Source organism: Eptesicus fuscus, chromosome 19, assembly GCF_027574615.1.
Source record: "Eptesicus fuscus isolate TK198812 chromosome 19, DD_ASM_mEF_20220401, whole genome shotgun sequence".
NCBI classification, from domain to species: Eukaryota; Metazoa; Chordata; class Mammalia; order Chiroptera; family Vespertilionidae; genus Eptesicus; species Eptesicus fuscus.
The window spans coordinates 864,544-890,702 of record NC_072491.1 but is presented as its reverse complement, the minus strand read 5'-3'; the positions used below and the strand labels follow the sequence as shown (position 1 = coordinate 890,702).

Below are 26,159 nucleotides of genomic sequence, written 5' to 3'. Positions count from 1 at the left end.
GGAGCTTCCCCCCATCTCTCTCCACCCTCCGCCCCTGCAGACACGGCTCCTGGGAATCTGCCCAGAGCCCGGCACCAGCTCCAGAGAGCCAGCTCAGCCCAGTGCCCGGCGGGGGAGCAGGGGCTGCATAGTGGATGCAGTTTCTTGGGGGGTGAAGTGCCCTGCCATGCGGTAGTGATGGCGGCACATTGTGGACATGCTAAAGCACCGAGTCCGCCCTGTCAGACGCCGGTTTGTGCTGTGACTGTTACCCAGGATCGCCATCGGGCCGCCATTGCAGGAACTGGCGGGGAGCAGGCAGCAGGCGGGCCTTTCCTGACACGCCCACCAGGGCCCCAGTGACAGCAGCAGCCAGACTCCCCGACTTCCAGGCCATCGCAGCGGGCTTTGGGGTCCCTCGCCCTCCTCAGCTGTCACTGCGGGAAGACGACCAGTTCCTGCAGAGCCTGGTGACCCACAGGGACGCCGGGCAGGCCCCATGGCAGGGCCCTCGGCGCCAGGCACAGGCTCTGCTCGGCTGCCCTGCCCAGACCCGCAGGGCAGCGGGGCCGAGGGCCGAGCTCTGGGCAGCGGGGACCCTGCTCCAGGCCTCCCTGCAACTGCGCGGCTTTGTGGGGAGAAAGTGCCTTTGCCTGTGGGCGGCGATGTTGGGGAGAAGCCATCAGCACCAGCCCCCCAAGAACCCGAGGGGGCAGCAGCCAACAGAAGCTCTTTATTCTCCCTGAACTGTGTCCCACGTGAATGGGTAAGTGGCCAGCGGGGCTGAGGGGCAGGGTCTCTGGCTCACAAGACAGCAAAGGGGAGTGGACTTGCTCGGAGGAAAGGGGGGAAGGGGAGGCGGGACCCCGTCGCCGAGGCAAGGACTCCTCAGGTCAGGGCGCCGCTGACCAGGATGGAGGCGAAGCTCAGGAGGGCCCTCCAGAGCCCCCCGCCCCCCAGCCGCTCGGCCCCTTCGAGCTCCTCCTCGATGGTTTGGTCGGGAAGGATGTCCCGCTCCAGGTTGGTGGGCCCCCCCACGTTGCAGACCATGTTCCCGCAGCAGTACACCCAGTAGAAGCTGTTGGTCCTCAGGACCTTGGGGGCCGGGGGCGGCATCTGGGACGGGTAGACGAACGTGCAGTTGTTGGTGCAGTTCTTGTACACGAGCATTTCCCGTTCGTTCAGGCCTGAAACGGAACCGACATGGAAACCGCCGCTTCCCGCTTTCTGCTGCGAACACCGGGCACGCTCACGCTCACGCTCACGGACTGTGCCGTGCACACACCCTCACCCCGAATGTCACTCTGTTGCTAGAATTCTTCTTCTTTTAACTTTTTAAATGGACTCTTACAGAGAGAGGGAAGGAGAGGGAGAGAACAGAACATGGAGGAAAGACAATCTACCGGCTCCTCCTGCACACCCTCATGGGGACCGAGCCCCGACCCGGGTGTGTGCCCTGAGCAGGAGTCGAACGGGCAACCTTTCGGTGCAGGGCAACCACTGCACCACCCCGGCCAGGCCCCTGCCTGGAGCTCCTGACGGAGAAAGAATGTCCGAGTCCACCCGAGGGCCGGGACTCCACTAGCAGCCGGTCCTCAGGTGCCCTCTGCCCGCCGGCACCTCCGCTCTGCCCCCAACAGTGACGGACCGCGACACAGCCACACTGACCAATCGCCCTGCTCCTCCTGCTCCGTCCTCACCGAGAACATGTGCACGGACGAGAGGGAGAGGGAGACAGAGCGACGGGGGGAAGCACGGCCTCCTGGGGGGCAGGCATTGTCCCCGGAGGCCACGGGGCGGCCACTCCGTGGCCTGGCAGCTGGACGCGCCTCCGGAGACCAGAGCCCCTGGGGCAGGAGGAACCACGGGCCGCAGGGGCACCAGGTGGAGGCCTTGAGCTTCGGCCTCACTGCCATCCGCTGGGGACCCTGGGAGCCAAGTCCACGGCCAGCCGCCCTCCCGCACGTGGCTCTGCGGGGCGGACCCCCTGCTGTCCCGGGCCGCCCGCGGCGGGGAAGAGGGGCACTCACGGATGGAGACGGTCATGCAGCGCCTGATCTCATACTCGCAGGTCTTAATCGCCTGGCACTGGAAGGTGTTGATGATCGAACAGTCGTAGCATTTCAGGTTGTAGGTGACTGAGGAGAGAGCGCACTCCTGCACCAGCTGCTCGCCGCCCCGCCCCTCTCCCGGCCTCGAGGACGGGTGCGCAGGACCAGCTCCCTGGACAGCAGCCAAGTCTACCGGGAGCTGCACCTGTTCCCAGAGGCAGGCCCAGGGAACCCCCCAGGGCGGCCGGAGACGTCTGCTCTGCGGGTGCGGCTCCCTCAGAGGCCAGTACGCCCAGATCTCCCTGGACCCAGCACCCCTGCTGCCTGCCTGCAGTGGGAGCCCCCCGGGCCTCCAGGGCGCGGCTCCAGACCAAGGCCTCCCCCCCCCCCGACCCCCCACCCACCTCTCTTGGCTCGGGGACCAGGGGCTCCTACTGGCGAAGGGGTGGGAGCTGCACCCCATCCTTCCCAGGACCCGGGTCCCTGGGGGCCCTGCCTCAGCCCTGGCGGGCGGGCACTCACACTTGCACGTCCCCAGCGGCAGCCCGGCCAGGAGCAGGGCGCAGAGCAGCAGCATCGCGGGCAGCACTGACCTGTGGGCAGGAGGCCAGGGCGCAGGTGGGCGGAGCAGGGGGAGGGGAGGCGGGCAGGGGCGGGGCTGGAGCTGGGCAGGCAGGATGCCCCCTATGCCCAGGCCCCAGTCCCAGGGCTGCCCCCCAGGACCGCACCCCTGACCGAAGGCTGAGGTCTGGTTCTTCAGCCCCACCCATGATGTGCCCAGACTTTCTGGAACCTTCCATGTCTCACTTCTACCCCAAGCTCCCAACCCTTTGGAACCCGGCCCCCAAAGCTCCTGCCCTTCTAGAACTCCGCCCCGCAAAGCGCCCTGACCTTATGGAACCCGCCCCCCAAAGCGCCCTGACCTTATGGAACCCGCCCCCCAAAGCGCCCTGACCTTATGGAACCCGCCCCCCAAAGCGCCCTGACCTTATGGAACCCGCCCCCCAAAGCGCCCTGACGTTATGGAACCCGCCCCCCAAAGCGCCCTGACCTTATGGAACCCGCCCCCCAAAGCGCCCTGACGTTATGGAACCCGTCCCCCAAAGAACCCTGACCTTATGGAACCCGCCCCCAAAGCGCCCTGACCTTCTAGAACCTTCTGCGCTGGCCCAACCGTCAGGGGAATGAAGCAGAACCTCCAAGAAGCTGCGCGAAGCATGACGGGAGCCGGTGGGGCCTCTGCAGACCCCGCCCCCAGGGCGCCAGCGCTCCCAGAAGTCCCTGCGCCTGCACCCCGCGCTCCTGGCTGGGTCTCTGCTGCTGGCGCCTGCAGGTCCCTGAGCGCCCCTCCCCGCCGGCTTCCCTGGGATGTGGGGGTGCTTCTGCGTCCAGGCCTGGCTTGGTGGGGCTCTCCCTCCGCTGGTGTGACGTGATCCCCACTGCCCTCTGCCCGCGGGTCACTTGCTCCCCTGGGGTCTCCTCGCCCCGCGGGTGAGCCCCTTCTCTGCTGCTGCCCAGGCGCCTCTCGCTCCGCCCTCGGCGGCTGACGGCCCCGTGCGGGGTCCTCGCTCCGCTGCTTCCCTTCTGAACCCCTCTCGCTGGCTGGAGGGACTGTCCCCACTGCCCGCGTGCTCCCCTGTGACACCCCAGCCCCACTTCCTCTTTCCCACTGTGTTTGTGCTGATGTCCCAGAGGAGGGCGAGGAGGGAGAGCGGAGCATCAGTGGTGAGATCAGTGATCGCTGCCTCCTGCTCGGCCCACACTGGGGATGGAGCCTGAAACTGGGCTTGTGCCTGACTGTGGGAATCCAACTGTGCCCTCCTGGTTCCGAGGTCGATGCTCAACCCCTGAGCCACACTCACCGGCCCCACCCCTACCTCTGCGGTCATCCTCCCCTGAGCTCAGCTGCACCCAGAACACGGCCTGTGGGGGACAAACTCTTCCCACCTCTGGCTGCTCCTCAGCCTGTGTCCGCGTGGCCTGCGGGGACTCGGAGCTCCGCTGTGTCCTGGGAGGAAGGGCCCATCCCCATGGGCACTGGGGCTCTGCCGGGGACCCCCCTTTGCCGCAGAAAGGCCCATGTGAGTGGGGGCGCGGCTCCTGCTGCCCCATCCCCACCCCTATGCCCCCACACTCGCCCAGCCCTTGCTGGGAGCAGAGGACGCCCCGAGTCTGCCTCCCCGAGAAGCCCCCTGACCACCCGGATCCTTTCCCCACGCTCCCCTCTGTCCCCTCCTCCGCAGTGCCCTCCCAGGAGTCTGTCCCACGGCACCGTCATCCCTACCCACTGCTGTCCTCATCCTGTGATGACGCGACTCTCCCACTGTCAAGGCATTGGAAGTGCTCCCCCCACCCTCGCCCACCCCACCTCCTGCTGGAGACACCGCTGCTGGGCTGACTCTGCTGCTCTGGGCCCCCGGGGCCCGCCCCAGCCTCAGGGCTGCTCCCCAGGCTGTCACGTGTGAGCAGCGGGCTGTGGGCAAGGATGCGCACACAGTAGGGGCCCAACAGGCTACAAATGCGCTCCAGCACGGGGACTGCTGGCCACCACAGGGGCTCCCGCCGGTCCCCCAGAGAGACTGAGGGCTCAGGGTGACAGCATGGCCTCCTCCGTGTCTCAGGGATGGCACAGAGCACCCCTCTGCCTGCCGCACCGGCCTCCTTCGGGGCCAGAGACTCTTTCTGGAAGGCTCCCCACTGCGCCGCCCCCACGAGTCCCCATGCAGACGCCTTTGTTCCGTGCACGGCCGGAGCCTGACCTTTGACCCTCTTTGCACGGGTGCCCTTTAAAGGAGGCGTGCAAAACACGGGGGTCGGGGAGGACAGCGGCCGGGAGAACTGGTGAGTCCACTCTGGTAACCTGGGGGTGAAGTCCAAGTCCGTGCAGGAGTCACGGCTCTCTGTCTCCCGGGACCTGGGAGGAGGGGCTGAGGAGGAGCAGCCGCAGGAGTCCCCCGTCAGGACAGGGCCCCAGGCTGCCGCCCGCTCCACGCGAGAGGTCCTTCCTCCCCATTCATTCTTCCCCTTCCACTGACTCTGTGAACCCCAAAGGCCAGAGCCTCGGACGCTCCTCTCCGCGGTGGTGCTCCAGCCCTCCTTACTGCAGCCCGGGAAGGTGGGAGAGGAAAGAGGCTGCTGGCCATAAGGTGACAGGTTCCATTTGAGAGAGACACCAGTAGGGGGCGTGCAGGAGGCAGCCGGTCACTGTTTCACCCACAACCATGTGTCAACCTCTCTCTCCCTCACTTCCAGTCTAAAAAATCAATAAAAACATATTTTTAAAAAGTGAATAGGAATGAACAGAATGTCTCCTGTTTTCTTCCTACTTCCCATATTGCATCCTGACTGGCCGGTGATGTGTGTCCCTAAGTCATCGCCATCCCCCACAAGCTGGCTCCCCCTTTGTAAACACAACTGTCATCAGCAGCGTGTGGGCTTGCTGAGTGCAGACTGCGGGCAGCCCCGGACCCTTCCAACCTCCGATTCCAACACCTCTCGGAAGTCAGACCACATGTCCATCAAGGGAAAACAAGTTTAATGCTATAGCTCCCGCCTCCCCCCCCACCCCCCGGAGAGGGACAACTTCTGAGCATGCAGGGGCCCAGCGTGCGGCCCTGCGCTCAGGACCGTCTGAGGCCCAGGGACACCGCAGCGAGTGTCAGGAGCAGCACCAGCCCGGCACCGCCGCTGCGCAGGGCGCGGGCGCCTCCCGCCTCTCTGTAGTAGTGCCACTCGGTGTCGTTGATGGTCGGGCTGTCTGTGTTGCACAGCGGCGTCCGGCAGCAGGAGGCATAGAGGAAAGGCGTCGGCTTTAAGAGGACATAGGACTTGTAGGACGGCAGCACGTCGAAGGGTTTGATTACTGGGCAGTACTGAGTGCACTGCCTGGACACATAGAAGTAACGCACCAGCATCCCTGGAGGGAACCAGACAGAGAGGCAGGAGCCACGTGAGTGGACAGCAGTGCCACCGCTGCGTCCGTGGTATCTACCCAGCCCTGAGCCTCCTGGTGCCCTCACCCCACCCAGAGGCCCAGAGGAGAGGGCGCCTGGCACAGGCAGCAGTCCTCAGGGGCAGGACGAGGGGCTGTGCTGTATGACTGGTGTCGTATGCCCCACGTCTGGCCTGTCCCTGTGCCTGGGACCTGGTCTGGGCCTCTGTCTGGGAATGTACGGGCGGCGCAGGCCTCCACACAGGGCTGCTCAGGCCTCTGTGACCACACACCGGTGCATGGGAGCCAGGGCCGGACCCCGGCGCCATCGCCCAGGGCTGGAGCTGGCCTCCCGTCAGTCTGGGACTTCACCAGCAGTGCTGAACCACACAGTCAGCTGAAAACATCCCATGTAAACGGACCTCACAGCACACACCGTGTTGTCAGGGTCAACGCGACTTACTCACGATGACGGTCACACAGAACACGTTGCCGGGGTCACATCTGGTGGGCTTAGTGCAAGTCAAAGTGTAGAATTCCTCGCAGGAGTGACACTGCATGGCGCCTGAAAGGAAGAAGACGGTGGGACATCGATCCAGACTGTCAGGGACACCCCCCTCCTCCAGGGGTCGCCCCACAGTGCATCTGGCCCTGAGTCCCTGGTCTTTGCTGTGGCTTCCCTCACGCGCCCACAGGGTGTGTCTCCCTCATCCACACCCAGACACACAGCAGGGACTCAGACCCAGACATGCACCCCCACACCTTACCCAGGACACCCACCCCACCCCCTGGCATCTCACATTCTGCTGCTCTAAGAACAGAGACCCCAGGGCTCTGGCGTCTGCCCCTGTACCCACCACTGCCCCCCGTCCAGCTCACAGAACCTCCTCCCGCTGTGGGTCCCCAGCCCTGGTTCCGGCTCTGCGCCGGGTCTGGGTTCCGGGTCCCAGGCCTGGTTCCGGCAGGCCCCACCTTGTCTCCCGGTCCCGGTGACGTTGGTCTCCACCCACGGCAGGCCCACGGCCAGGAGAAAGGCCAGGAGGACAGTCATCTCCAGCGGAGCCTGGCCCTGGACAGAAGCAGGACTGCTCGGTCAGCTCCGGCACCAGGTGTCCATCAGAGCCCGTTGCCATGGACGCAGGGCCCGCCCTCCTGCTCCTCACCCACACGGCCCAGTGGGCCCGCCGGGGCCTGCACTGACCCGTCCCGCACCCCGCTCCTTCCCGCACCCCCTTCTTCCCTGCACCCCTGCCCCTTCCTGCCCCTTTGACTCCGCCCCGCCCATCGTGGAGCCCGGGGCAGGGAAGCCTGAGGTCCCTGCAGCGTGAAGTCCCAGGCTCCTTCTGGAACGTTCCTCAGCGAGCACCCCTTCCCTGCAGTCGGGAAGGTCCAGGGTACCCTGGGGCCGAAATTGGGGGGCCCCGCCCCGCCCCCGGTTCTCCTGTCCGCCAAGCAGCGGCGGCCCGTTCACACCTGCCTTGTCCCTGTGGCGCCCAAACCTCGAAGCCGAACCTTCCAGAAACTGCGCATGCGCTGCAGGAGCCGCTGGGCCTGAGGCCCCGCCCCCAGGATGCGCTCCCAGAAGGCCCCGCGCTCACCTGCCAAGGCCTGCTCCCACCCCCAAGGGCCGAAGGTCCCAGAAGGGCAGGCGCTGGGGGGCAGAAGGTTCCAGAAGGGCAGGCGCTGGGGGGCAGAAGGTTCCAGAAGGGCAGGCGCTGGGGGGCAGAAGGTTCCAGAAGGGCAGGCGCTGGGGGGCAGAAGGTTCCAGAAGGCCTCAGAAGGGCAGGGGACAGTGGCATGGTCCGTTCATGCTCCTGCGGTGACAAAGACCCAAAGATGTCGGGGCTCCCACTGGGAGAACAGCCCTCACCTCCCATGTAAACAGGCCTTCCTGCGACGGGAGGTCCCGGTTCGGTCCGGGTTCGGTGGCACGCGCAGCCGCAGTGACCCGCTCCCTCACAGAGCTCTCCCGTCCCCCGGGACTCAACAAAAACACCTGTAAACCCCGTGAGCAGCGCCTTAGCAACCCCGCCATCCCCCCGCCCTCCCAGCGCGGGGCCCACGGGACACAGAGCCGACCCTCGGGCTCCCTGCGCCTCAGTCCCCCCCCCCCCCCCCCCCCTGGGACCGGGTGTCTCCTCCCCCAACAGGAGCCGGGACCTGCCTTCCCCGCGGGGTGCGGGCGCCCCCTGGAGGCGGCGAGGAGGCCGGGCCGCTCCCTCCACAAAGCTGTCCGCTCGCTGCCCCCCCTGAGCTCTCTCTGCAGGGCGCACGGCGACATGGCCGGTGACCCGTGCCCAGGCCCCGGGGCCTCCCGGGTTCCTGAGGGCCCCGCGCCTCAGCGGCAGAGCCCCGGTTCCCGTCCAGCTCCGCTCGGCCCGGCTTGACTGTGAGGTGGAGCGGGGCTGGGCTGGCCCGTGGGCACCGGCGGGGGCGGGGGCGGCTCCACCTTCTGCAGGAACGGGAACCGGCCGGCAGAGGGCGACAGCGTCCGCCGCCTCCCGAGGGGAACCACCCTGGACCCCCTTCCGCGGGGGACGGGAGGCCGAGCAGGGCCGGCGGGGCATTTCCGAGGGCGGGTGCCCACCTGGGTCTGCACCCCGTCTCAGGGGGTTTGAGGCCCCGGCTGCAGGCAGGACCTGGGGGACCAGTGACAGGCCGGCCCGGTCAGCGGGTCCCTGAGCTGCGGGGGCGCGGAGGGTGCTGTGCGCTGCGCGGGGCTCCGGGGGGAGAGACGCTGCCAGGAGGTGGGGTGGCATCAGGGACGTGGAGGCGGCACCGGGCGGGGCCGCGGCTCAAGAGCGGATGCAGGAGGTCAGCTGGCCGGTTTGCAGACCCGGATCCATGTCCTACCCAGAGGTCACAGGTCAGGGAGACTCGGGCTGGGGCAGCCCCTGGCTCCCTTCTAGCTCCGCCTTTAGGCTGTGTGCCCTCAAGGAAGCCGCTCGCCCTCTCTGTGCTGCCGCAGCCTCCCCTGTGGGATGGGCCACAGCTGCTCCTCACAGGGGGGTGGGGTGAGTCACGTGAACAGGGGCCGGGGCCACGTGATCCGCCGGAAGTGCGCACGTGACCAGGCAGGAGAAGGCACGTGACCGAGGAGCGGCCCTGTGAAGACTGAGGGGTGCGGCCAGGAGCCCCGGAGCGGAGCTGGGAGGCAGGGAGCCCCCCCCTGGCGCCCTCGGAGGGACCGGCCCGGGACGCCCTGAGGTCAGGTTCCGGCCCCAGAGCGGCCACCGCGCGTGTCCCGTGGGCTGAGGCCCGTCTGCCTCCTTGGAGCCGCAGCGCCCCGCGCCCCGCTCCTCGGCAGGGACAGCGCAGCTCCGGGCCCCCAGCTGCCGGATGGTGCAGCCCCAGCCCCGCCCTCCCCGCCGGCCTCCCCCTCAGGAGGCCAGCCTGGGCCTCCGCTTCCCGGAGCCCCTGGGGTGACAGGAGCCCCCCTGGGTGGTGGTGCCCGTATTCCAGACGCCAAGACTGAGGCTCAGAGAGGGGAGCAGAGGGCCCACCCCCGCCCCCTCCACTCCGCCCAGCTCACAGGCGCCCCCCAGCGGCCACCTGGTTGCCATGGTGCCAGAGGAGGAGGAGGAGGGGCCGGTTTCTGCGAGGCCACCCCAAAACACACACAGGGGCCCCTCCTTCCCCATCCCTCTCCGCCTCACAGCCTCCTTTGGGGCAGGCAGCCGGGAGCCCAGGAGGTCCGGGGAGTGGGTGCTGGGACCCCAGCCTCACCCAGCAGGTCTCCTGGGCCTGGGCTCCCTCGCCCTCCCGCAGCCCCCAGACCAGCCGGCCCTTCACACATGCAGTTCCCTCCGCCTGGAAGGGCCTTCCTCCGCCGTCAGGGCCCAGCTGGCTGTGAGTCCCTCGGGGCGCCCCCTGCACCCCCCAAGGTCACAGCCGTTTTCTCGATGATGCTCTCCCGGGCTGAGGTCTTGGGGTGCGAGCTCTGCCTTTGTGCCCCAGCCCCTGGCACAGACCGGTGCTCAGTGAACCCGGGAGGAAGGGAGGGAGGGAGGGAGGGAGCACCGCTCAGGATGGGGGAGGGGGGGGCACCTGCCGCAGGACTGGGTGCTGAGCCCGGGCCCCGCCTGCCGCCTCCGCCTGAGCCTGGGCCTGGGCCCAGCACCTGCCCGCCTCCGGCTCGGAGCCGTCCACACCCGCAGGCCTGGTGCTGCCCGTTAGGATGCGGTCAGGACGCCGGGACCAGACGGGCCTGAGCTCCCCAGGAGCTGCCGTGTCCGGGGAAAGGCCTCCGTCTCCGAAGTCCCAGCCTGTGCGCTCCAAGGGCCTGAGGGCGGACCGTGAGCAGGGGTCCCGCGGAACCCTTTCTGCAAACAGCGCCCCCGGAGGCCGTTGTGTGAAACACGGACGCTGAGCTGCTGGGCGAAGCGGTGCCTGTGAAGCGCTGGGGACCAGAGTCCCTTCCGCGGCGCTGGGTCCGGGAGGCGGGGCGGGGCCGGTCCTGGCGGTGGGAGGGGGCAGCCAGCAGGGAGGGGAGCCCTGGGGAGCGTCCGGGCTGACAGTTACTAACGGTACCGGTACCGAAGGGCTTCAGTACCTTCAGAACCTCCTGTTCGTGCCCGTGTGGCTGGGCCAACGAACTCCTCTTCCGCAGCAAGAAGTCGGTCTAGGGCTTAACCACAAGGAACGACAGCCTGTAATTATTGGAATCGAGAGTCTGGGTCAGTGGTCGGCAAACTCATTAGTCAACAGAGCGGCAAACCGCAGCTCGCGAGCCGCGGTTTGCCGACCACTGGTCTAGACGAACAGAAATGAAAATACGTCCTTGGGGAAAATCATAATGACTTCAACATTTGATGTTCTCACAGGTTTTTTTTTTTTATCTCGAACGGATATTTTAGGGGAAGTCTCTCTTGTCTAGAGGAAATATTTCTATGAATTCAGCAATTCCATCAACTTCTCTTTCTTTTGTGAAATTCACGTAAAATTAAATTTAAAATTGCAGTGAAATGTGATTGTGATGGTTTTATAACAGTATCTCTGCCCACCGGTGCCTCGCCCAGGCTTCTCTGCGTGTTGCATGCTAATTTGTCCAAAATGAACTTCACCCCATGGTGTTGGCTCTTCTGGCTGCTGGGATTGGGGGTGTTTTTTTACTTCCATCTTTGGGGTTTCCGCTTGTTTTACTGAATTCTTTATAATGCACAGATGTCACTCTGTATTTTAATATTTTTCTTAGAAATAAATACAGGCAGAGAACATAGCAATGACCTCTTCATCCGACAGACACTGACGGAACCACTTGATGCCAGGTGCCCTGTTTCCTGGTAACTAGGTTTGGGGGCCACACCTTTAATCTCTTCTCCGACAGTTCCTTGCAGTTACTGGGCGCTGCCACCAGGTGGCAGTGGGCGCAGCAGGATCGTGGGCGGGGCATGTTTTTGCCGGGGCTCCTGTGTTTGGCTCCCAGATGTGTAAGGTGTCGGTGACAACGTTTTTGTTTTGTTAATTATGTTTTTGTAAGTATGTGTCAGTCCCACAAGATGTCATTAAAGCGGCCAACATTTACTGGTTTTATCTGCCTTCTGCTTTGGCGCCCTTTATTCTTCCTTCATTCTCTCCCTTCGTCTGGGATCTTTTTCCCTCCGCCTGATGCGCGTTTGGTGTTTCTTCTGCGTGTGGGTGAGCTGACAGCCTTCGTGTTCCCTCCCGAAGGTCTCCTAGCCTCGTGCTTCTTGCTCCACTTAACATGGTTGTGTCTCCTGCTGGCTACGGTGCCTGCACTTCTCTCACGTTCCTCTGTCTGTCCCATCCCAGGGCCTGTCCATGCTTCCGTCTGTGTGTTCCCTACAGAGCTCCCTTCTCGCTCACGCATCGCTCCTCTGCTCGCACAGGGACCCTCTCATTTCCGAGCGGAGCGCCCGGCAGGCGGTCCCTGCAGCGCGTGGAGGGAAGAGCAGAGGCTCGGACCCTGGAGGCCGCGGAGGGACTCTGTGAGCGGCTGTTTCTCTCTGCAGAACTGCCATGGTGCCGGCTCCTGGGGGCTGGGACACGCAGACGACGGCACCAGGTCACACGTTCACACCACACGTGCGCAGGTGCACGCGCCCACACGCACAGGCCTGAGCGCATCTCTTGAGCCAGAGCCACTGGCACTTCCCCTGGAAGCACCCACACCCCCTCGGCCACCAGACAGTCCACACGGACGGCCACCCGGTGCTGACGGGGAAGGAGCCGGAGCTGACGGGGAAGGAGCCGGGCCACACGGTGCTGACGGGGAAGGAGCCGGGCCACACGGTGCTGACGGGGAAGGAGCCGGGCCACACGGTGCTGACGGGGAAGGAGCCGGGCCACACGGTGCTGACGAGGAAGGAGCCGGTGCTGATGGGGAAGGAGCCGGCTTCTGCGGGCTCTTTTCTTTGGGCCAAATGACCGTCATCACATTCGAGCTGGGAACCCTGCCCCCACCCCCCGGGGGCCTGGGGAGGCCTTTATATAGTTTGACCAGCGAGCCAGGGAGCTGGAAATCCCAGCATCTTCCAGCCAGGCTGCCTCTCGGATTTGGAGAAAATCACGCTGGCTCAGTGCCTGCAGCCCCAGCGAGCAGGGGCCCTCCCTCCATCTCTCCATCCGTCTGTCTCTCTCCATCTATTTCGCCTCCCTCTCTCTGTTACATGTATTTACCACAATTACAACTCTCTCACTGTCCATCTCCAGGTCTTTCCACTGTTCTGGTGAGAACAGAATGCATTTGCCTGGACACATTCTGTGATCTTGGTGGGGCCTCATGTGAGCTCAATGCTTTGCATTTAAAACTGGCATCACACAATTTAATGATGAAGAATAAAATTCAAAATTTTTACTATTTGATTAGTATTATTGATTTTATTAGTACTTGGTATTCAGAATACCAATTATGTAAATTTTTATTTTTTCTTAAAACCACATTAGCCTGGCCGGTGTGGCTCAGTGGTTGAGTGTCAACCTATGAACCAGGAGGTCACAATTCAGTTCCCAGTCAGGGCACAGGCCTGGGTTGCAGGCTCGATCCCCAGTGTGGGCCGTGCAGGAGGCAGCTGATGCAAAATTCTCATCATTGGTGTTTCTCTCTTTCTCTCTCTCTCTCTCTCTCTCTCTCTCTCTCTCTCTCTCTCTCTCCCCTCTTCCTCTCTAAAATCAATAAAAAATGTTAAAAAAAAAAAAAGAAGGGGAGGAGTCAATGGGGGAAAAGGAGACATAGGTAATACTTCAAACAATATTTTAAAAAAGAATTTCTTTCTTTTTTCACTCATGTCAGAAACCTGCTTTCCAGCTCTACTGAGATGCAGCCATCCTGTAACATGGGCAAGTTTAATGTGGATTCAGTTCCCTCATACGATGTGCACTGATGCCGCCATAGTGCTGGCTGACACGCGAACCCGCAGCTCTGAGGTGGGAGCCCCCGGATTCCTGCCCGCGAGGCCGCGGTGGGTCTGGTCTGGTGGGGGGCACAGTGGTGACCGGGCCGGGCGCGCCGAGCCCTCACCTGTGCGCATCAGGGTGAGGGGTCGCCAGGGCGCTCTGCTGGGACCAGCTGCTGGCCTCAGGGCTGGCCTTGGGCCCCGCCGCTGGCGCCTCAGGCTGTGCTGTCTCCACGGCTCCTGCGGGCGAGGCACAGGCTCTGGCCCAGCTTTCCCGGGGCTCAGTGTGTGGGATATACAAGGGGGGGCACATGTCCACATCCCCCAAAGCCCCAAGAACAGAGCAGGAGACCAGAGGGTGTGGGTGGAGGGCACGCGGACAGGGCGGGCAGCAGAAGAGGCATCCGGCGGGGGCTGGGCTGGTGCACCTGCTGGCCAAGGTCGGGCCGCACGCCCTGCGTCCCTGCCCAAGGACGGCCGTCACCACGGGACGCTGAGGTACACCATCCGTCTCCACGTCTGAAGGGGCCTTGGCGAGGCCTGACTCATCGCCCAGAGGAAGAGTCCTTGGGGCAGCTCAGGAGCAGGGAACGGAGGGAACACGCTGGGCCTGGCCGGTGGGGCTCCATGGTTGAGCATCGACCTATGAACCAGGAGGTCACGGTTCGATTCCCGGTCAGGGCACATGCCCGCGTTGTGGGGCTCGATCTCCAGTGTGGGGCGTGCAGGAGGCAGCCGACCCATGATTCTCCCTCATCATTGATGTTTCTACCGCTCTCTCCCTTCCTCTCTGAAATCAATCTAGAATAATAAAAGCCTAATATGCAAATCGACCAAATGGAATGACCGGTCACTATGACATGTACTGACCACCAGGGGGCAGATGCTCAATGCAGGAGCTACCCCCAGCCCACAGGCCCAGGCCAGGCAAGGCGGGTGCCAGCGGGGGGCCCCCTGATTGCCCGCCAGTTGCCCCACAGATCAGCCCTGGTCGCAGGCCAGACCTAGGGACCCTACCCATGCACAGATTTCATGCACCAGGCCTCTAGTAAAAATATATTTAGGAAAAAATAAGAAAACAGCACTGGGAGCGTGGCCCTCCCAGCTAAACCCGCACACGCCCTCCATCCTGCCTCCAGAGCCTGAGCCGAGGCCCCGTGGCCCCAGCTCCAGCCCCAAATCAGGGTCAGGCTGGTAGGCACAGCTCTGGGGACCCCGACGTGCCAGGGAACCTTGGAAGGTCACAGAAGCCCTAGGCCTCAGTCTCCTTGTCTGAAAATGGGAACAGCGATGGCGAGACCCACTTCGTGGGAACGCTGCCCGGCGCTGCGAAGGCAGCATGGACGCGGCCTGGGCCCCTGAGAGCCCGCTTCAGGGTGAGCAAGCAGGTGTGGGCACCAGGCACGGTCCTAGGGCGGGCACGACCAAGGCAAGCTGTGTCTCATCTCTCCGCCTCAGGAGTGACCCTCATCTCCTGGGCACTCACTCAGCTGGACCAGCCAGACAGGTCCCTGCTGCCTGTTGCCACCCCAATTCCGCCTTTGGGTTCCCTAACTGCCCGGGGTAGGAGGTCCTCCCTGGGAGGGACCCTGGCCAGCATCTGTCTCCACTCCTGCAGCCGCGTCAGCCACATGCACGTGGTAAAGGGAAGGAACAAGCCCCACCGCCCTGAAATGAGATAAAAATACCCAAGGCCCCTCTCTCATCTGATAAGATAAGGAGCCCATCCATCTTGCTCCCTTCAAGGCAAGTGGGGGGTGGGGGGGACAGGCCTGGTCTAGCCCAGCCTGATCCAGCCCCCAGCCCGACCCCGCACCTGCCCGGGACACCCACCAGCCCACAGCAGGCCGCCTGGACCCGGGACAAGGCGCCCACCCACCTCATCCCTCTCCTTTGGGGGACCCCCCAGCCCTGACCCCTTCCCGGGCATCCTGGCCTGGTCCAGGGACACTTTCTCCCATGACGCCATCGGCCCGCCAGTCAGGCCCCTGAGCGAGATAAGAGGGTTGGGCGAGGGGCGGAGGGAGCCGGGCATGGCATTCCGGGCCAGGGCGGCCATGGTGATGACAGGGCCCCAGCATCCCCTGCGCTGGGCGCGGGCACTGGCCACCAGCGCGGCTGCGGCTCCCCGGGCGGCGCTGCCCTTCGAGGCCATGCCCCGGTGCCCGGGCAGCAGGTGGCTGCGGGTGCTGCGCGTCTGGAGGGAGGGCTCCGAGGACCTGCACCTGCAGATGCAGGACACCTTCCAGGAGCTGGGGCCCATCTTCAGGTGAGCCGCCCCCACACCCCGCCCCCGCCTGGGGCTCTGCGCCTCGGAAGGTGGGCTGGGCCCGCGGGGCCCGGGGAGGGGAGGTCTCCGCGTGGAGCCGGGACGCGGCCCACACGGATGGGCTCTGCCTCTGTCCCAGGTATGACGTGGGAGGGAGGCACATGGTGTGCGTGACGCTGCCCGAGGACGTGGAGAAGCTGAAGCAGGCGGAGGGCGGCCAGCCCCGCAGGATGGTCCTGGAGCCCTGGCTGGCCCACCGGCAGCAGCGCGGCCACAAGCACGGCGTGTTCTTGCTGTGAGGGCGGCTGCGGGGGGCGGGGGGCAGCCCAGGGCTGAGTGGAGGGGACAGGGCAGCTGCCAGGCCCACGGCGAGGGGAGCGCACGGCCCCAGGACCAGGCCGGGGATCGGGGCACAGCCCACCCTGAGGGCTACCCGCTGCAGCCCGGCCGCGGGCTCACACCCGGGCACAGCCCACTGGGCCCCCTGACAGGAGCCTGTGGCAGGGCCCCCCTGGCACCAGCAGCGCCCCGCCCACCCGTGCCCCGCGGAGAGGAGGAGGATGGGGCAGAGCTGGGTGCTGACTTGGGGTGCCCTGAAGCATGCTCTCTGCTCTACAGAAACGGGCCGGCCTGGCGCTTGGACCGCCTGCGGCTGAACCCCGACGTGATGTCGCCGCAGGCCGTCCAGAAGTTCGTCCCCATGGTGGACAGGGTGGCGAGGGACTTCTGCAGCGCCCTGATGGCGAAGGTGCAGCAGAACGCACGCGGGAGCCTGACCCTGGACATCCAGCCCAGCATCTTCTACTACACCCTGGAAGGTGGGGCTCCGGCCGCCGGGGCCAGGGGGCAGAGGCCAGGGGCAGGGGGCCAGGGGGCAGGGGCCAGGGGCAGGGGACCGGGGGTCAGAGGCCAGGGGCAGGGGGCCAGGGGGCAGGGGCCAGGGGCAGGGGGCCGGGGGGCAGGGGCCAGGGGCAGGGGGCCGGGGGGCAGGGGCCAGGGGCAGGGGCCCGGGGCGGCGGGCAGAAGGCCGCGGTGAGGCCCTGGGCTGCCATGCCCTCAGCGGCCCCTCCTCCCACAGCCAGTAACTTGGTCCTTTTTGGAGAGCGGCTGGGCCTCCTCAGCCAGAGCCCGAGCCGGGCCAGCCTGGACTTCATCCACGCGCTGCAGGCCATGCTGGAGTCCACCATGCGGCTCATGTTCATGCCCCGGAGCCTGTCCCGCTGGACCAGCCCGCAGGTGTGGAAGGAGCACTTTGAGGCCTGGGACTGCATCTTCCAGTACGGTGAGCGGGCGGGGTGAGGGGGGGTGGGGGGGGGTGAGCAGGCGGGGTGAGGGGGGGTGGCGGGGGTGAGCGGGGCGGGGTGAGGGGTGGGGGTGAGCGGGTGGGGTGAGGGGGGGTGGGGGGTGAGCTGGTGGGGTGAGGGGTGGGGGTGAGCAGGCGGGGTGAGGGGGGGTGGCGGGGGTGAGCAGGCGGGGTGAGGGGGGGGTGGCGGGGGTGAGCGGGCGGGGTGAGGGGTGGGGGTGAGCGGGTGGGGTGAGGGGGGGTGGCGGGGGTGAGCGGGCGGGGTGAGGGGGGATGGGGGTGAGCTGGTGGGGTGAGGGGGGGTGGGGGTGAGCTGGTGGGGTGGGCAGGGTCGGCGGAGGGGTCGGGGAGGCGAGGGGGGGGTGGTGGTGAGTGGCAGGCAGGGGTGGGGGCGGAGGAGGGGGGTGAGCTGGGTGGGCTGCATGGCTGGGACCCCCGGGTCCTCATTTGGGGAGAAGGGAACCGAGGCCCACAGAGGCCTGGGGCCACGGCCGGGAGCCGGGCGGAGGGCTGACTCGCTGACGGCAGGAGGGCTCTGTCTGTGCCCACAGCCAACAGCTCCATCAAGAAAATCTACCAGGAGCTGGCGCTCGGCCGCCCCCGGCACTACAGCGGTGTGGTGGCGGAGCTGCTGCTGCACGCGGACATGACGCTGGACGCCATCAAGGCCAGCTCCATCGACCTCACGGCCGGCAGCGTGGACACGGTCAGGCCAGCCCCGCCCGGCCCGCAGCACCTGGGGCCCCGGGGCTCCCCGAAGCGTCCTCGGGCCGCGGGTCTGCTGCCCGCCCTCCCGGGCTCGCTGCCGCAGCTCGGTCTTGGCGCTCCACTTGGGGAATGAGGAGCTCGCGGGGAGGCACACGGGGTGACCTCGAGGGCGGGTGTGCATCACTGGAGGGGACCCGGCTCCGGCAGCCTGCAGAGGGACCCCATGCGGACCATTGGGGTGCCAGCACCAGGGCACAGCCCCCGCCCGGCCACACAGGGCCCTGCCGGGGACCATGGCGTTCGGTCTCAAAGATCCCGTGGAGGCGGCAGCCGGTGGCAGGAAGGGCAGCACGGGCTCCCGCTCTGGAGGAGAGAGCAGATGGCAACCCCGCGGCGGGCAGGGCGGGCCTGAGCGTGGCATGCAGCCAATACCTCCTGCCTCCAGGCCCAACACCCCCCCCCCCCAGCCTCTCAGGCCGCTGGCACCCGGGATGCTGAGGCACAGATTGGCAGCAAAACCCTCCCCGACCAGAAGCCAAGTGCCCTCACGTGCCGAGCCCAGGGGGATGCGCCTCAGGGCGGCTCCAGCAGGCTTCCTGGGGGCGGGACTTGCAGCTGAATGTGGAACAGCCACACAGGAGCTAGCCAGGCCTGCGGGGGGGGGGGGGGGGGGCACGGAGGGCAGCAGTCCCGGGTGCAGCAGGCAGCAAGGGGAGGCAGCGAGGCTGAGGGGGAGGGCAGATAAGGGCAGAGGTCAGGGCCTCTGCAAGGCAGGGCTCAGTGCCAGGCATCATCGCCCTGCAGGCTGCCTGGAGCATGGGCCCCCCAGTAATGGAGAAGGGCCCCCATTGACCACAGGGCGCAGCATGGACAAGCAGAGGGGCAGCAGGCAGGTCACTGCCCTGTGTCCGGAGATGCAGGGCACGTTGCCATGGTGATGAGATTAGGAGCTCATCCCTCCTGCAGGTCTCAGGCTGGGCTGGGGGGGCCTCTCCCTGCACATGGGAAGGGCCCAGATGGACCTGGGCTCCCAGCGCCACCCCAGATAGATGTGAGGGGGAGCCCTGCTGGAGCCAGAGGAGGTGGCAGGGCCGGTCTCCCCGGGGCTGGGGCTCAGGAAAGCAGAGGTGGGTTCTAGGGTGCAGCCCTGGGCTCCATCGTGCTCTCAGCAGGCACATCCCCTGGGTCTGAGACCCTGCCCCGGGAGGGGGCCGGGGGCCAAGGCACAGGCCTGCGCCAGGTCTGAGCCCGCTCCCCGCTCCCGCAGACGGCCTACCCCCTGCTGATGACCCTCTTCGAGCTGGCGCGCAACCCCGAGGTGCAGCAGGCGCTGCGTCAGGAGAGCCTGCAGGCCTCGGCCACCATCTCCGAGAACCCCCAGAGGGCCGCCGCCGAGCTGCCCCTGCTGCGGGCGGCACTCAAGGAGACCCTGAGGTGGGTGCGCTCATGGGCACCCAGCCACCTGGACCACTCCTGGGCTCAAGCACAGGTCCTGGCTGTGGGCAGCTTTGCCCGAGGGTGCACCCCTGCCCCCTCCCCCTCGTCCTCCCCCTCCCTCAGCCCCTCAGGGACAGGACCTCACTGCAGGTCGCTGGGGCTGGGGAGCAGTTTGGGCTGAGCTCAGGAGGGGCGTGGCCGCAGGCCCCAGTCCCAAAGGGACCTGTGAGGGCGGGAGCCTGCCCTGGGCTCCGGGCTCTGGCCGAGCCCGAGGGAGAGGAGGGGCCCTGTCCCACTGACGAGCCTGCTGGCTGCCCCCGTCCACAGGCTGTACCCCGTGGGCATCTCTGTGGACCGACTGTTGAACTCGGACTTGGTCCTGCAGAACTACCACATCCCGGCAGGGGTGAGCGAGGCCCCGTCCTTCCCCGGACCAAGCAGGGACCTTCACCCCTGCTGACCCCGCCCTCCCGCCCGCCTGCAGACGCTGATCACGGTGCAACTCTACGACCAAGGACGCAACCCCGCCGTGTTCGCGAGGCCCGAGCTCTACCACCCGCAGCGCTGGCTGCACCGGGGCTCGGGCGCCAGGCTGCCCCACCTGGCCTTCGGCTTCGGCCCCCGACAGTGCCTGGGGCGGCGCCTGGCCGAGATGGAGATGCTGCTGCTGCTGCACCACGTGAGCGGCCTGGGCGGGGCTTGTGGGCAGAGGCGGGGCTTGTGGGCGGGGCCGGTGTGGGCGGGGCCGGACTGGGCGGGGCTTGAGGGCGGCCGGGGAGGCAGAGAAGGCTGGGCTGGGCCAGGCCCTGGGACTGACCGGGCCCTCGGGGCCGCACCGCTGTCCTAGGTGCTGAAACACTTCCAGGTGGACACGCTCACGCAAGAGGATATCAAGATGGTCTACCGGTTCGTCCTGATGCCGTCCGTCACCCCGCTGCTGACCTTCCGGGCCCTCAGTTAGTCCCCGCCGCACCCCTGCCGCCGCGCCACCAGCTCCCCTCTGCCCGACCCCAGGCCCTGCCTGCTTGTGCCCGGCCCGGCTTCCTGAGCCACGCCTGCCCAGCAGCACCTCCACCCGCTAACAGCCAGGCCTCGGGGCAGGGCAGGGCTGGGAGGAGTCTTGGCTGCAGGCCAGGACCATGTGCCCCATACCCCCAGCGCCTTCTCCGACGAGGAACACCATCAGGGCCGTGAGCCCCACCCGCCATCCAGGACCGGCTCCAGCTCCTCGTGTCCACCCACGGGGCCTCGGACCCTGTCCCTCGCCTCCCCGTCCAGCCCTGCGAGGACCGCCAGTGTGGTCCCATCCTGCTGGGCCACGTCACACGCCGCGCCCCTTGTCCGCCGCGCTCTGGCCTAGAGCGAGCGTGGAGCAGGGCCGCTGCCTGCCCCCCGCCTGTTCTCGGCCACGCCCTCCTGGCACCCCGCCCTCGTCCTCTGCGGCGGTGGCTGACCGGCCACGGGGCTGGGTGGACGGCAGCGTCTAGAATGGCCACCGAGGGGCCCAGCTGGACATCGGGGCCAGTGATAGCCCTGAGAGCAGGAAGGACGGCCAACCCCCTGGCTGGCATCAGGGTGACTCCAGAGAAGCCCCTGGAGGAAGGGGGTGGGGCAGTGCAGCCACGTGCTCCCTTTTTTAAAATATATTTTTTATTGATTTCAGAGAGGAAGGGAGAAAGGGTGAGAGATAGGATCATCAATGATGAGAGAATCATTGATCAGCTGCCTCCTGCACGCCCCCTACTGGGGATTGAGCCCGAAACCCGGGACCCTTCAGTCCGCAGGCTGACACCCTACCCACTGAGCCACACCAGCCCGGGCCCATGTGCTCCCTTTAATAAAGCCCTCCGTCTGCAGTGCCGGCTGCCCCTTCGCACTGACCCTCAGGATCGGGGGCCCCTGGCCTGGTGGGTGGGAGAGGTTTGAGCAGCTGGGAGCGGCGGAGGTCACCTTGCTGGCAGGCTGGCAGTCAGTGCCACGCGCTTAGGCCAGGTGACACGGGGAGAGCTGGTGAAGATTCTAGGGAGACCCTCCCGAGACCGCCCCTGGGACCCCCGCGGCAGGAGGGGTAGCCAGCGGTGCTCCCCCCTCCCTCTAGGGCACCCAGCCGTCTCCCTCGACCTGTATCTCCACGCTTTCCCCGGAGCCCTAAGGGTCCCCACAGACTCAAAACCAGGGGAGCAGTGGGCGGCAGGCAGCGGTCCGGCTCACCCCAACCTGTCTCCCAGGCTGCTTCTCTCTGACTTGGCGGGGGGAGGGGGGGAGGGGGGGGCAGCCCCGCCTCGGCCCTTTCGTCTCATCACCTTCCCACAGGGGGTCTGCACCGCCAGTCTGGGGCACTCCGTCCTGTGGTTTCTGGGGGCCCCGCACCCCCCTGGGCTCGCCGTGGCTGCTTCTCCCCTGAACCCTCCCTTCCTCCTGCCGTCCCAGCTTCAATAAACCTCGGGTCAAAACCACCCGGCCCATGTCGTGAGCTCCTTCCTGTGTGAAGTCAAGCACCCACGCTACCGGCCTCGCCCCTCCAGGGGCCGATGGGACGGGACCCCTGCCCCCACTCCGTTTTCTTCACCGGGGAGGGGGGAGCCGGGGAGCAGAGCAGGCCAGGGACCCCTCCCAGGGTCCTCTCACCACCTGAGCTGAAAGGGAGACACAGCCCCAAACCCAAACAAGGGGGCCACTCCTCCCCATGCCCTGGGCTGTGAGGAAGTGCAGGGCCTGGCGTGGGGGTGTCTGCGGGACCTCTGGAGCCAGGAAACCTGGGAGCTCCAGCACCTCCTCCTGCGTCTGCCCAGCACCCCCTTTCCTGTCTGCCCCTTTCCTGCATTTGCCCAGCAACCCCCTTCCTGCGTCTGCCCAGCACCCCCTTTCCTGTCTGCCCCTTTCCTGCATTTGCCCAGCAACCCCCTTCCTGCGTCTGCCCAGCACCCCCTTTCCTGTCTGCCCAGCACCCCTCTTTCCTGTCTACCTCCGCACTCCTGTCTGCGCAGCCCCCATGAGAGAGATGTGACACCACAAACCCCACCCTGTGCAGTGGGGGTTCAGGGGGAGGATGTGGGGGGAGGGGTGCCCCGCCCCCATTTCACACTGCTTTGCCAACATTTTTAACTTTCCTTTTTGAAATCAGTTCACACTTACAAAGAAGTTTCAAAAATAGTCCAGTTTTTATCCGCTTCACAGCTTCCTCAGGTGCTAACTCCGACATCACCGTGTCAGGGTGAGGAGGAGGTCACACTGATCCGGGCACCAGCCGAGTTCACGTCACTCACTCACACACACACAGACACACACACACACACAGATACACACAGACACACACACACACACACACACACACACACCCTCCACCTGCGTCCTTGCCTGGGGTCCAGAGCCCGCCCACCGCCCAGGGCTCCCGTCCAGGGTGTTCACCCCACGGCGTCGCGTCTGAGACCCCTAATCACCCATCACACGCCCCGTTCTTGACCGTTGGCACCCTCTTGGGTTCACCTGTGTGTTTGTGAACTACAAGCACCCGGGGCCTCCAGGTGCTGCCAGAGTGAGGTCTCGGGTACCCTCTGCAGCCCCCCACATCCGAGGGGCCCGTGGCACAGGCCTGCCCAGCCATGGCCCCCAGAACGCTGGCTGACCAGTTCAGGTGGGCCTTCCTGTCTGTCCCAGACTTGGTGTCTGTCCCGCTGACCTGCTGCACAGCTGGGACAGGGTCCCCAGGCCTGCCCCCGGCTGGCTTTTCTGTGCACTGGGTGGTGGCTTCACCTCCCTCCACGCCAGTGGCTGGTCACACCTGGTCACACCTGGCAGGGACGCACATAGGGAGTCGGGGAGCACAGTGCATGGATGAGGCTGTATGCAATTTGGGGTGTGTGCGTGCAAGTGTGTGGGGTGTGTGTGGTGGTGTGATGTGTGTGGTGTGTCGTGGGCAGCACGTGTGTGCCGCGTGTGTAGGGAGGCGGTGCTACGCCCACGGAGCCGCAGGACGGAGCATCCTGTTCAAGACCCTGGCGGCTCTCCAGTTTCTGTTTCCCCGGACGGCCCCGCCCCCCCCAGCCCTCCCCGCCCCCGCCCGGGGCCCCGCCCACTCAGAGCCCCCCAGCCCTCCGCGGCCCCGCCCCCGCCCGGGGCCCCGCCCACTCAGAGCCCGCAGCCTCCCCTTCCGGGGCGGGGTGCCCAGCACCTCTAAGGGCGGGGGATGGGCAGGAGAGGGCCCTGGTCTCCCCAGTGGCCCAGAAGGCGCACCTCCCCCAAGAGGGGCTCCGAGCTCAGCCAGGACCGGGGAGGGCAGGGCACCAGGCCCGCGACCCCAGGGACGGAAGTCAGTGCCTCAGCCACGCGGGCGACGGTGACCTTTGCGGGCGGTCAGCCTCACGGCAGCCACCGCGGGGTCGCGAATGGAACCGGAAGCCCGAGTCCCCGCCAGCCCGAACCGCCCCCAGGACCTGCTCGCGGAGCCGCGTCACACTGTGCGGCGCGCGCCTCGGCCACGAGGGGGCGCGCGAGGGGCGCGGGACGAGGACCAGCACCAGGGACAGGGACGCGGGGCCCGCTGGCGCCGAGGGGTGCTCACCAGGCCTCCTGGGCCCTCCCGAGGGCCCGTGGGACCCCCAGGAGGGCGGAGAACTTGGTGGGAGGTGGGACTGACGGGCCACAGCGTGGCTGAGGCGCAAGAACGGAGGACTTTGGGCCCTGGGCAGTTTGGCTCCGTGGGTAGAGCGTAATCCTGTGGACGGAAGGGTCCCGAGTTCGATGGCACGTGCCCCGGTTGAGGGCTCGAACCCCACCATGGGGCATGCAGGAGACAGCCGACCCATGATTCTTTCTTATCATTGACGTTTCTATCTCTCTCTCCCTCTCCCTTCCTCTCTGACATCGATAAAAATATATTTTTTAAATAATAATGAATTATCAGTCCCACACCATCTCTCGAGCTGTATTTCCGTGTAAATGTGCTCATCCAGTTATTCCCTGAGCACCTCGCACAGGCCAGGCAGTGTTCAAAGTGGGGAAGTGGCAGGGGCTTCCACGGCAGGAGGGGAGGGTGGGCTGCCTCCTGGTTAGAACCCTGGGACCCGGAGGGATGGCGGGCACGGGCCACCTGCTGCGCGTCCTGAGGGAATTACCTTCTGCCCCTGGAAGGTCACTTGGAGGTCACGTCCTCGGCCGGAACTGGCCCCGATGACCAAAGGCTAAAGCCCCAGGGTGCTGACCAGAGAGCAACCCAGACCTCCAAGGCAGACAACCAACATCAATCATAGCAACCGGGGCCACGCCCACAGGGCGCTGCTTGCCAGGCCCCCCTCCACTCCGGGAGGTGGTGGCTCCGTGCCCCGGGGAGATGGGAAATTCAGCTCTGGACCCACCTCACCCCGAAACTCCCCACCTCAGGCGGACCCAGAATGCTGGGCTGTGCCAGGACCCCTGGGGCTGGCTCCTGCCCAGGCCACACCCCGATGGCTGCTGTCCCATGTTTTCAGCAGAGAGACCCAGGGAACCAAACCGCCTACTTACATTCCTGAGGACCTGAGCTAGGCCTGGTGGCCAGAGGTACACACCTGGCGAGTTCAGACCTGCCTCCCTGCCTGAGGCCCATCGACAGCGGTGTCACCCCAGCAGGTGGGCGGCCGGACGCGAGACACAGAGCAGGTGCTGGCCTGGGCACTGGGGACTCGGGGGTGTATGCTGCTGGAGCACAGGTCAGAGGTGAAGGTCTGTGTGGACAGGGAGGCCGCAGGGTCACAGCGGGACCAGTTGGAGGGCCCCCGAGAGCAGCAGCTAACCTGACCACAACAGCCACCCTCTCAGACGGACCGGCCGGACTACCTGCCAGCCCCCTGCCCCCCGATTTCCCGAAGGACTCCACAGGCTGCCAGGAACCTGGCGTCATACAGACCAGGGGCGCAGCCGCGGGCAGTCGGACATTTTCTCTCTTTTTCTTTATTGATGTCAGAGAGGAAGGGCGAGGGGAAGAGAGAGAGACATCGGTGATGAGAGAGAATCATGGATCGGCTGCCTCCTGCTCGCCCCACGCTGGGGATGGAGCCTGCAACCCGGGCCCGGGCCCTGACCTGGAATTGAACTGTGACCTCCTGGGTCATAAGCCGACGCTAAACCACTGAGCCACGCTGGCTGGCCGGGCAGGACACATTTTCAAAGGGTGCCCGAGTCTCCTGTCGGATGCACAGCAGGGACCCTGGGACACGTGTGAGCTGGTCGTTCAGAACCCTGAGGGCCCCCCGAATGCGGCTGGTCGGCAAGCGCAGCGGCCTGTCTGGTGTGAGGCCTTCAGCCCCAGCTCGTGCTGAGCTGCCACAGGCCGCGGCTCTGCTTGCTGGACACTCGCCACGTCCCCGGCCTCAGGGCTGACGTTCTGGGGGAGGCACCAAGCAAGGGGCCCAGACAAACACGTGCAGCGCTGCTCCAGACAGGCGGGCAGGGCCCAGAGCGCCCCTCCCCGGAGGGACAGAGGGATGCCACCCCTCGCAGGACAAGCCCGAAGCTCAGGATAGATGCGGGAGGCCGCTGCCGGGGACGGGTGGAGGCAGCCCCGCCCAGACTCCAGGCCTGCCCCCTGAAGGGCAGTCTGCTGCACGCCCGTGTCCCTGAGGACAGTGGGCCCTCACCCCAGGGCTCGGGAACCACCAGTGTCACCACACCTGGGCGGGGACAGCCCAGGACACACAAACCTGGACTTCAGCCTCCAGGACAAGCCGAGGCGTTCCAAGCCCGCCTTTCCCTGCTCCTGTGGCCGGACGTCACAGACCAGGCATGGAGCTGCCCGGAGCCCCAACTCCGCAGGCACATTCCCACACGCACACACACTCACATCAATGCTCACACACATGCATGCACACATGCACTCACACTAATGCACTCACATCAATGCTCACACACATGCATACACTCATGCACACTCTCATGTGCTCACAATCAGGCACACACACACTTTCATGCACACATACTCTCATGCACTCACACTCATTACTCACATCTTGTTCACACACATGCACACATTCATGCACACACTCAAGCACACATACTTACACTCCCGCACTCACCTGGTACCTAATGTATTCCTAGGCCTTGCCCACAGGACGGTACCTGCCACCCTGCCTCAGGCCCGCCTCCCCGCCCT

At 66.0% G+C, this 26,159-nt stretch overlaps 3 protein-coding genes across 4 annotated transcripts; 1 reads left to right on the top strand and 2 right to left on the bottom strand.

Annotated features, from left to right (window-relative positions):
- Positions 1-727: 727 nt before the first annotated feature.
- On the bottom strand, positions 728-3,217 carry GML (glycosylphosphatidylinositol anchored molecule like). The gene is made up of 4 exons (XM_054708613.1): positions 3,177-3,217; positions 2,553-2,623; positions 2,010-2,117; positions 728-1,166 (listed from the first exon to the last, which is right to left on the bottom strand). Exons 2-4 carry the CDS (start codon positions 2,605-2,607, stop codon positions 868-870), a joined length of 462 nt encoding a protein of 153 aa, XP_054564588.1. The 5' UTR covers positions 2,608-2,623; positions 3,177-3,217; the 3' UTR covers positions 728-867.
- A 2,368-nt stretch (positions 3,218-5,585) lies between these two features.
- On the bottom strand, positions 5,586-8,365 carry LY6K (lymphocyte antigen 6 family member K). The gene is made up of 5 exons (XM_054708488.1): positions 8,126-8,365; positions 7,560-7,775; positions 6,934-7,030; positions 6,425-6,526; positions 5,586-5,946 (listed from the first exon to the last, which is right to left on the bottom strand). The coding sequence occupies exons 1-5, from the start codon at positions 8,240-8,242 to the stop codon at positions 5,651-5,653; spliced, it is 828 nt and encodes a 275-aa protein (XP_054564463.1). The 5' UTR covers positions 8,243-8,365; the 3' UTR covers positions 5,586-5,650.
- Positions 8,366-15,349: 6,984 nt separating this feature from the next.
- On the top strand, positions 15,350-19,994 carry LOC103302673 (cytochrome P450 11B1, mitochondrial). 2 transcript variants are annotated; one of them, XM_008159716.3, is made up of 9 exons: positions 15,350-15,585; positions 15,725-15,880; positions 16,204-16,403; positions 16,664-16,867; positions 17,440-17,594; positions 18,864-19,030; positions 19,361-19,439; positions 19,518-19,712; positions 19,881-19,994. In XM_008159716.3, exons 1-9 carry the CDS (start codon positions 15,350-15,352, stop codon positions 19,992-19,994), a joined length of 1,506 nt encoding a protein of 501 aa, XP_008157938.2. The 2 variants fall into 2 exon arrangements, with proteins under 2 accessions (XP_008157938.2, XP_054564486.1); XM_054708511.1 differs by lacking the exon at positions 19,518-19,712.
- The last annotated feature ends 6,165 nt before the right edge of the window (positions 19,995-26,159 follow it).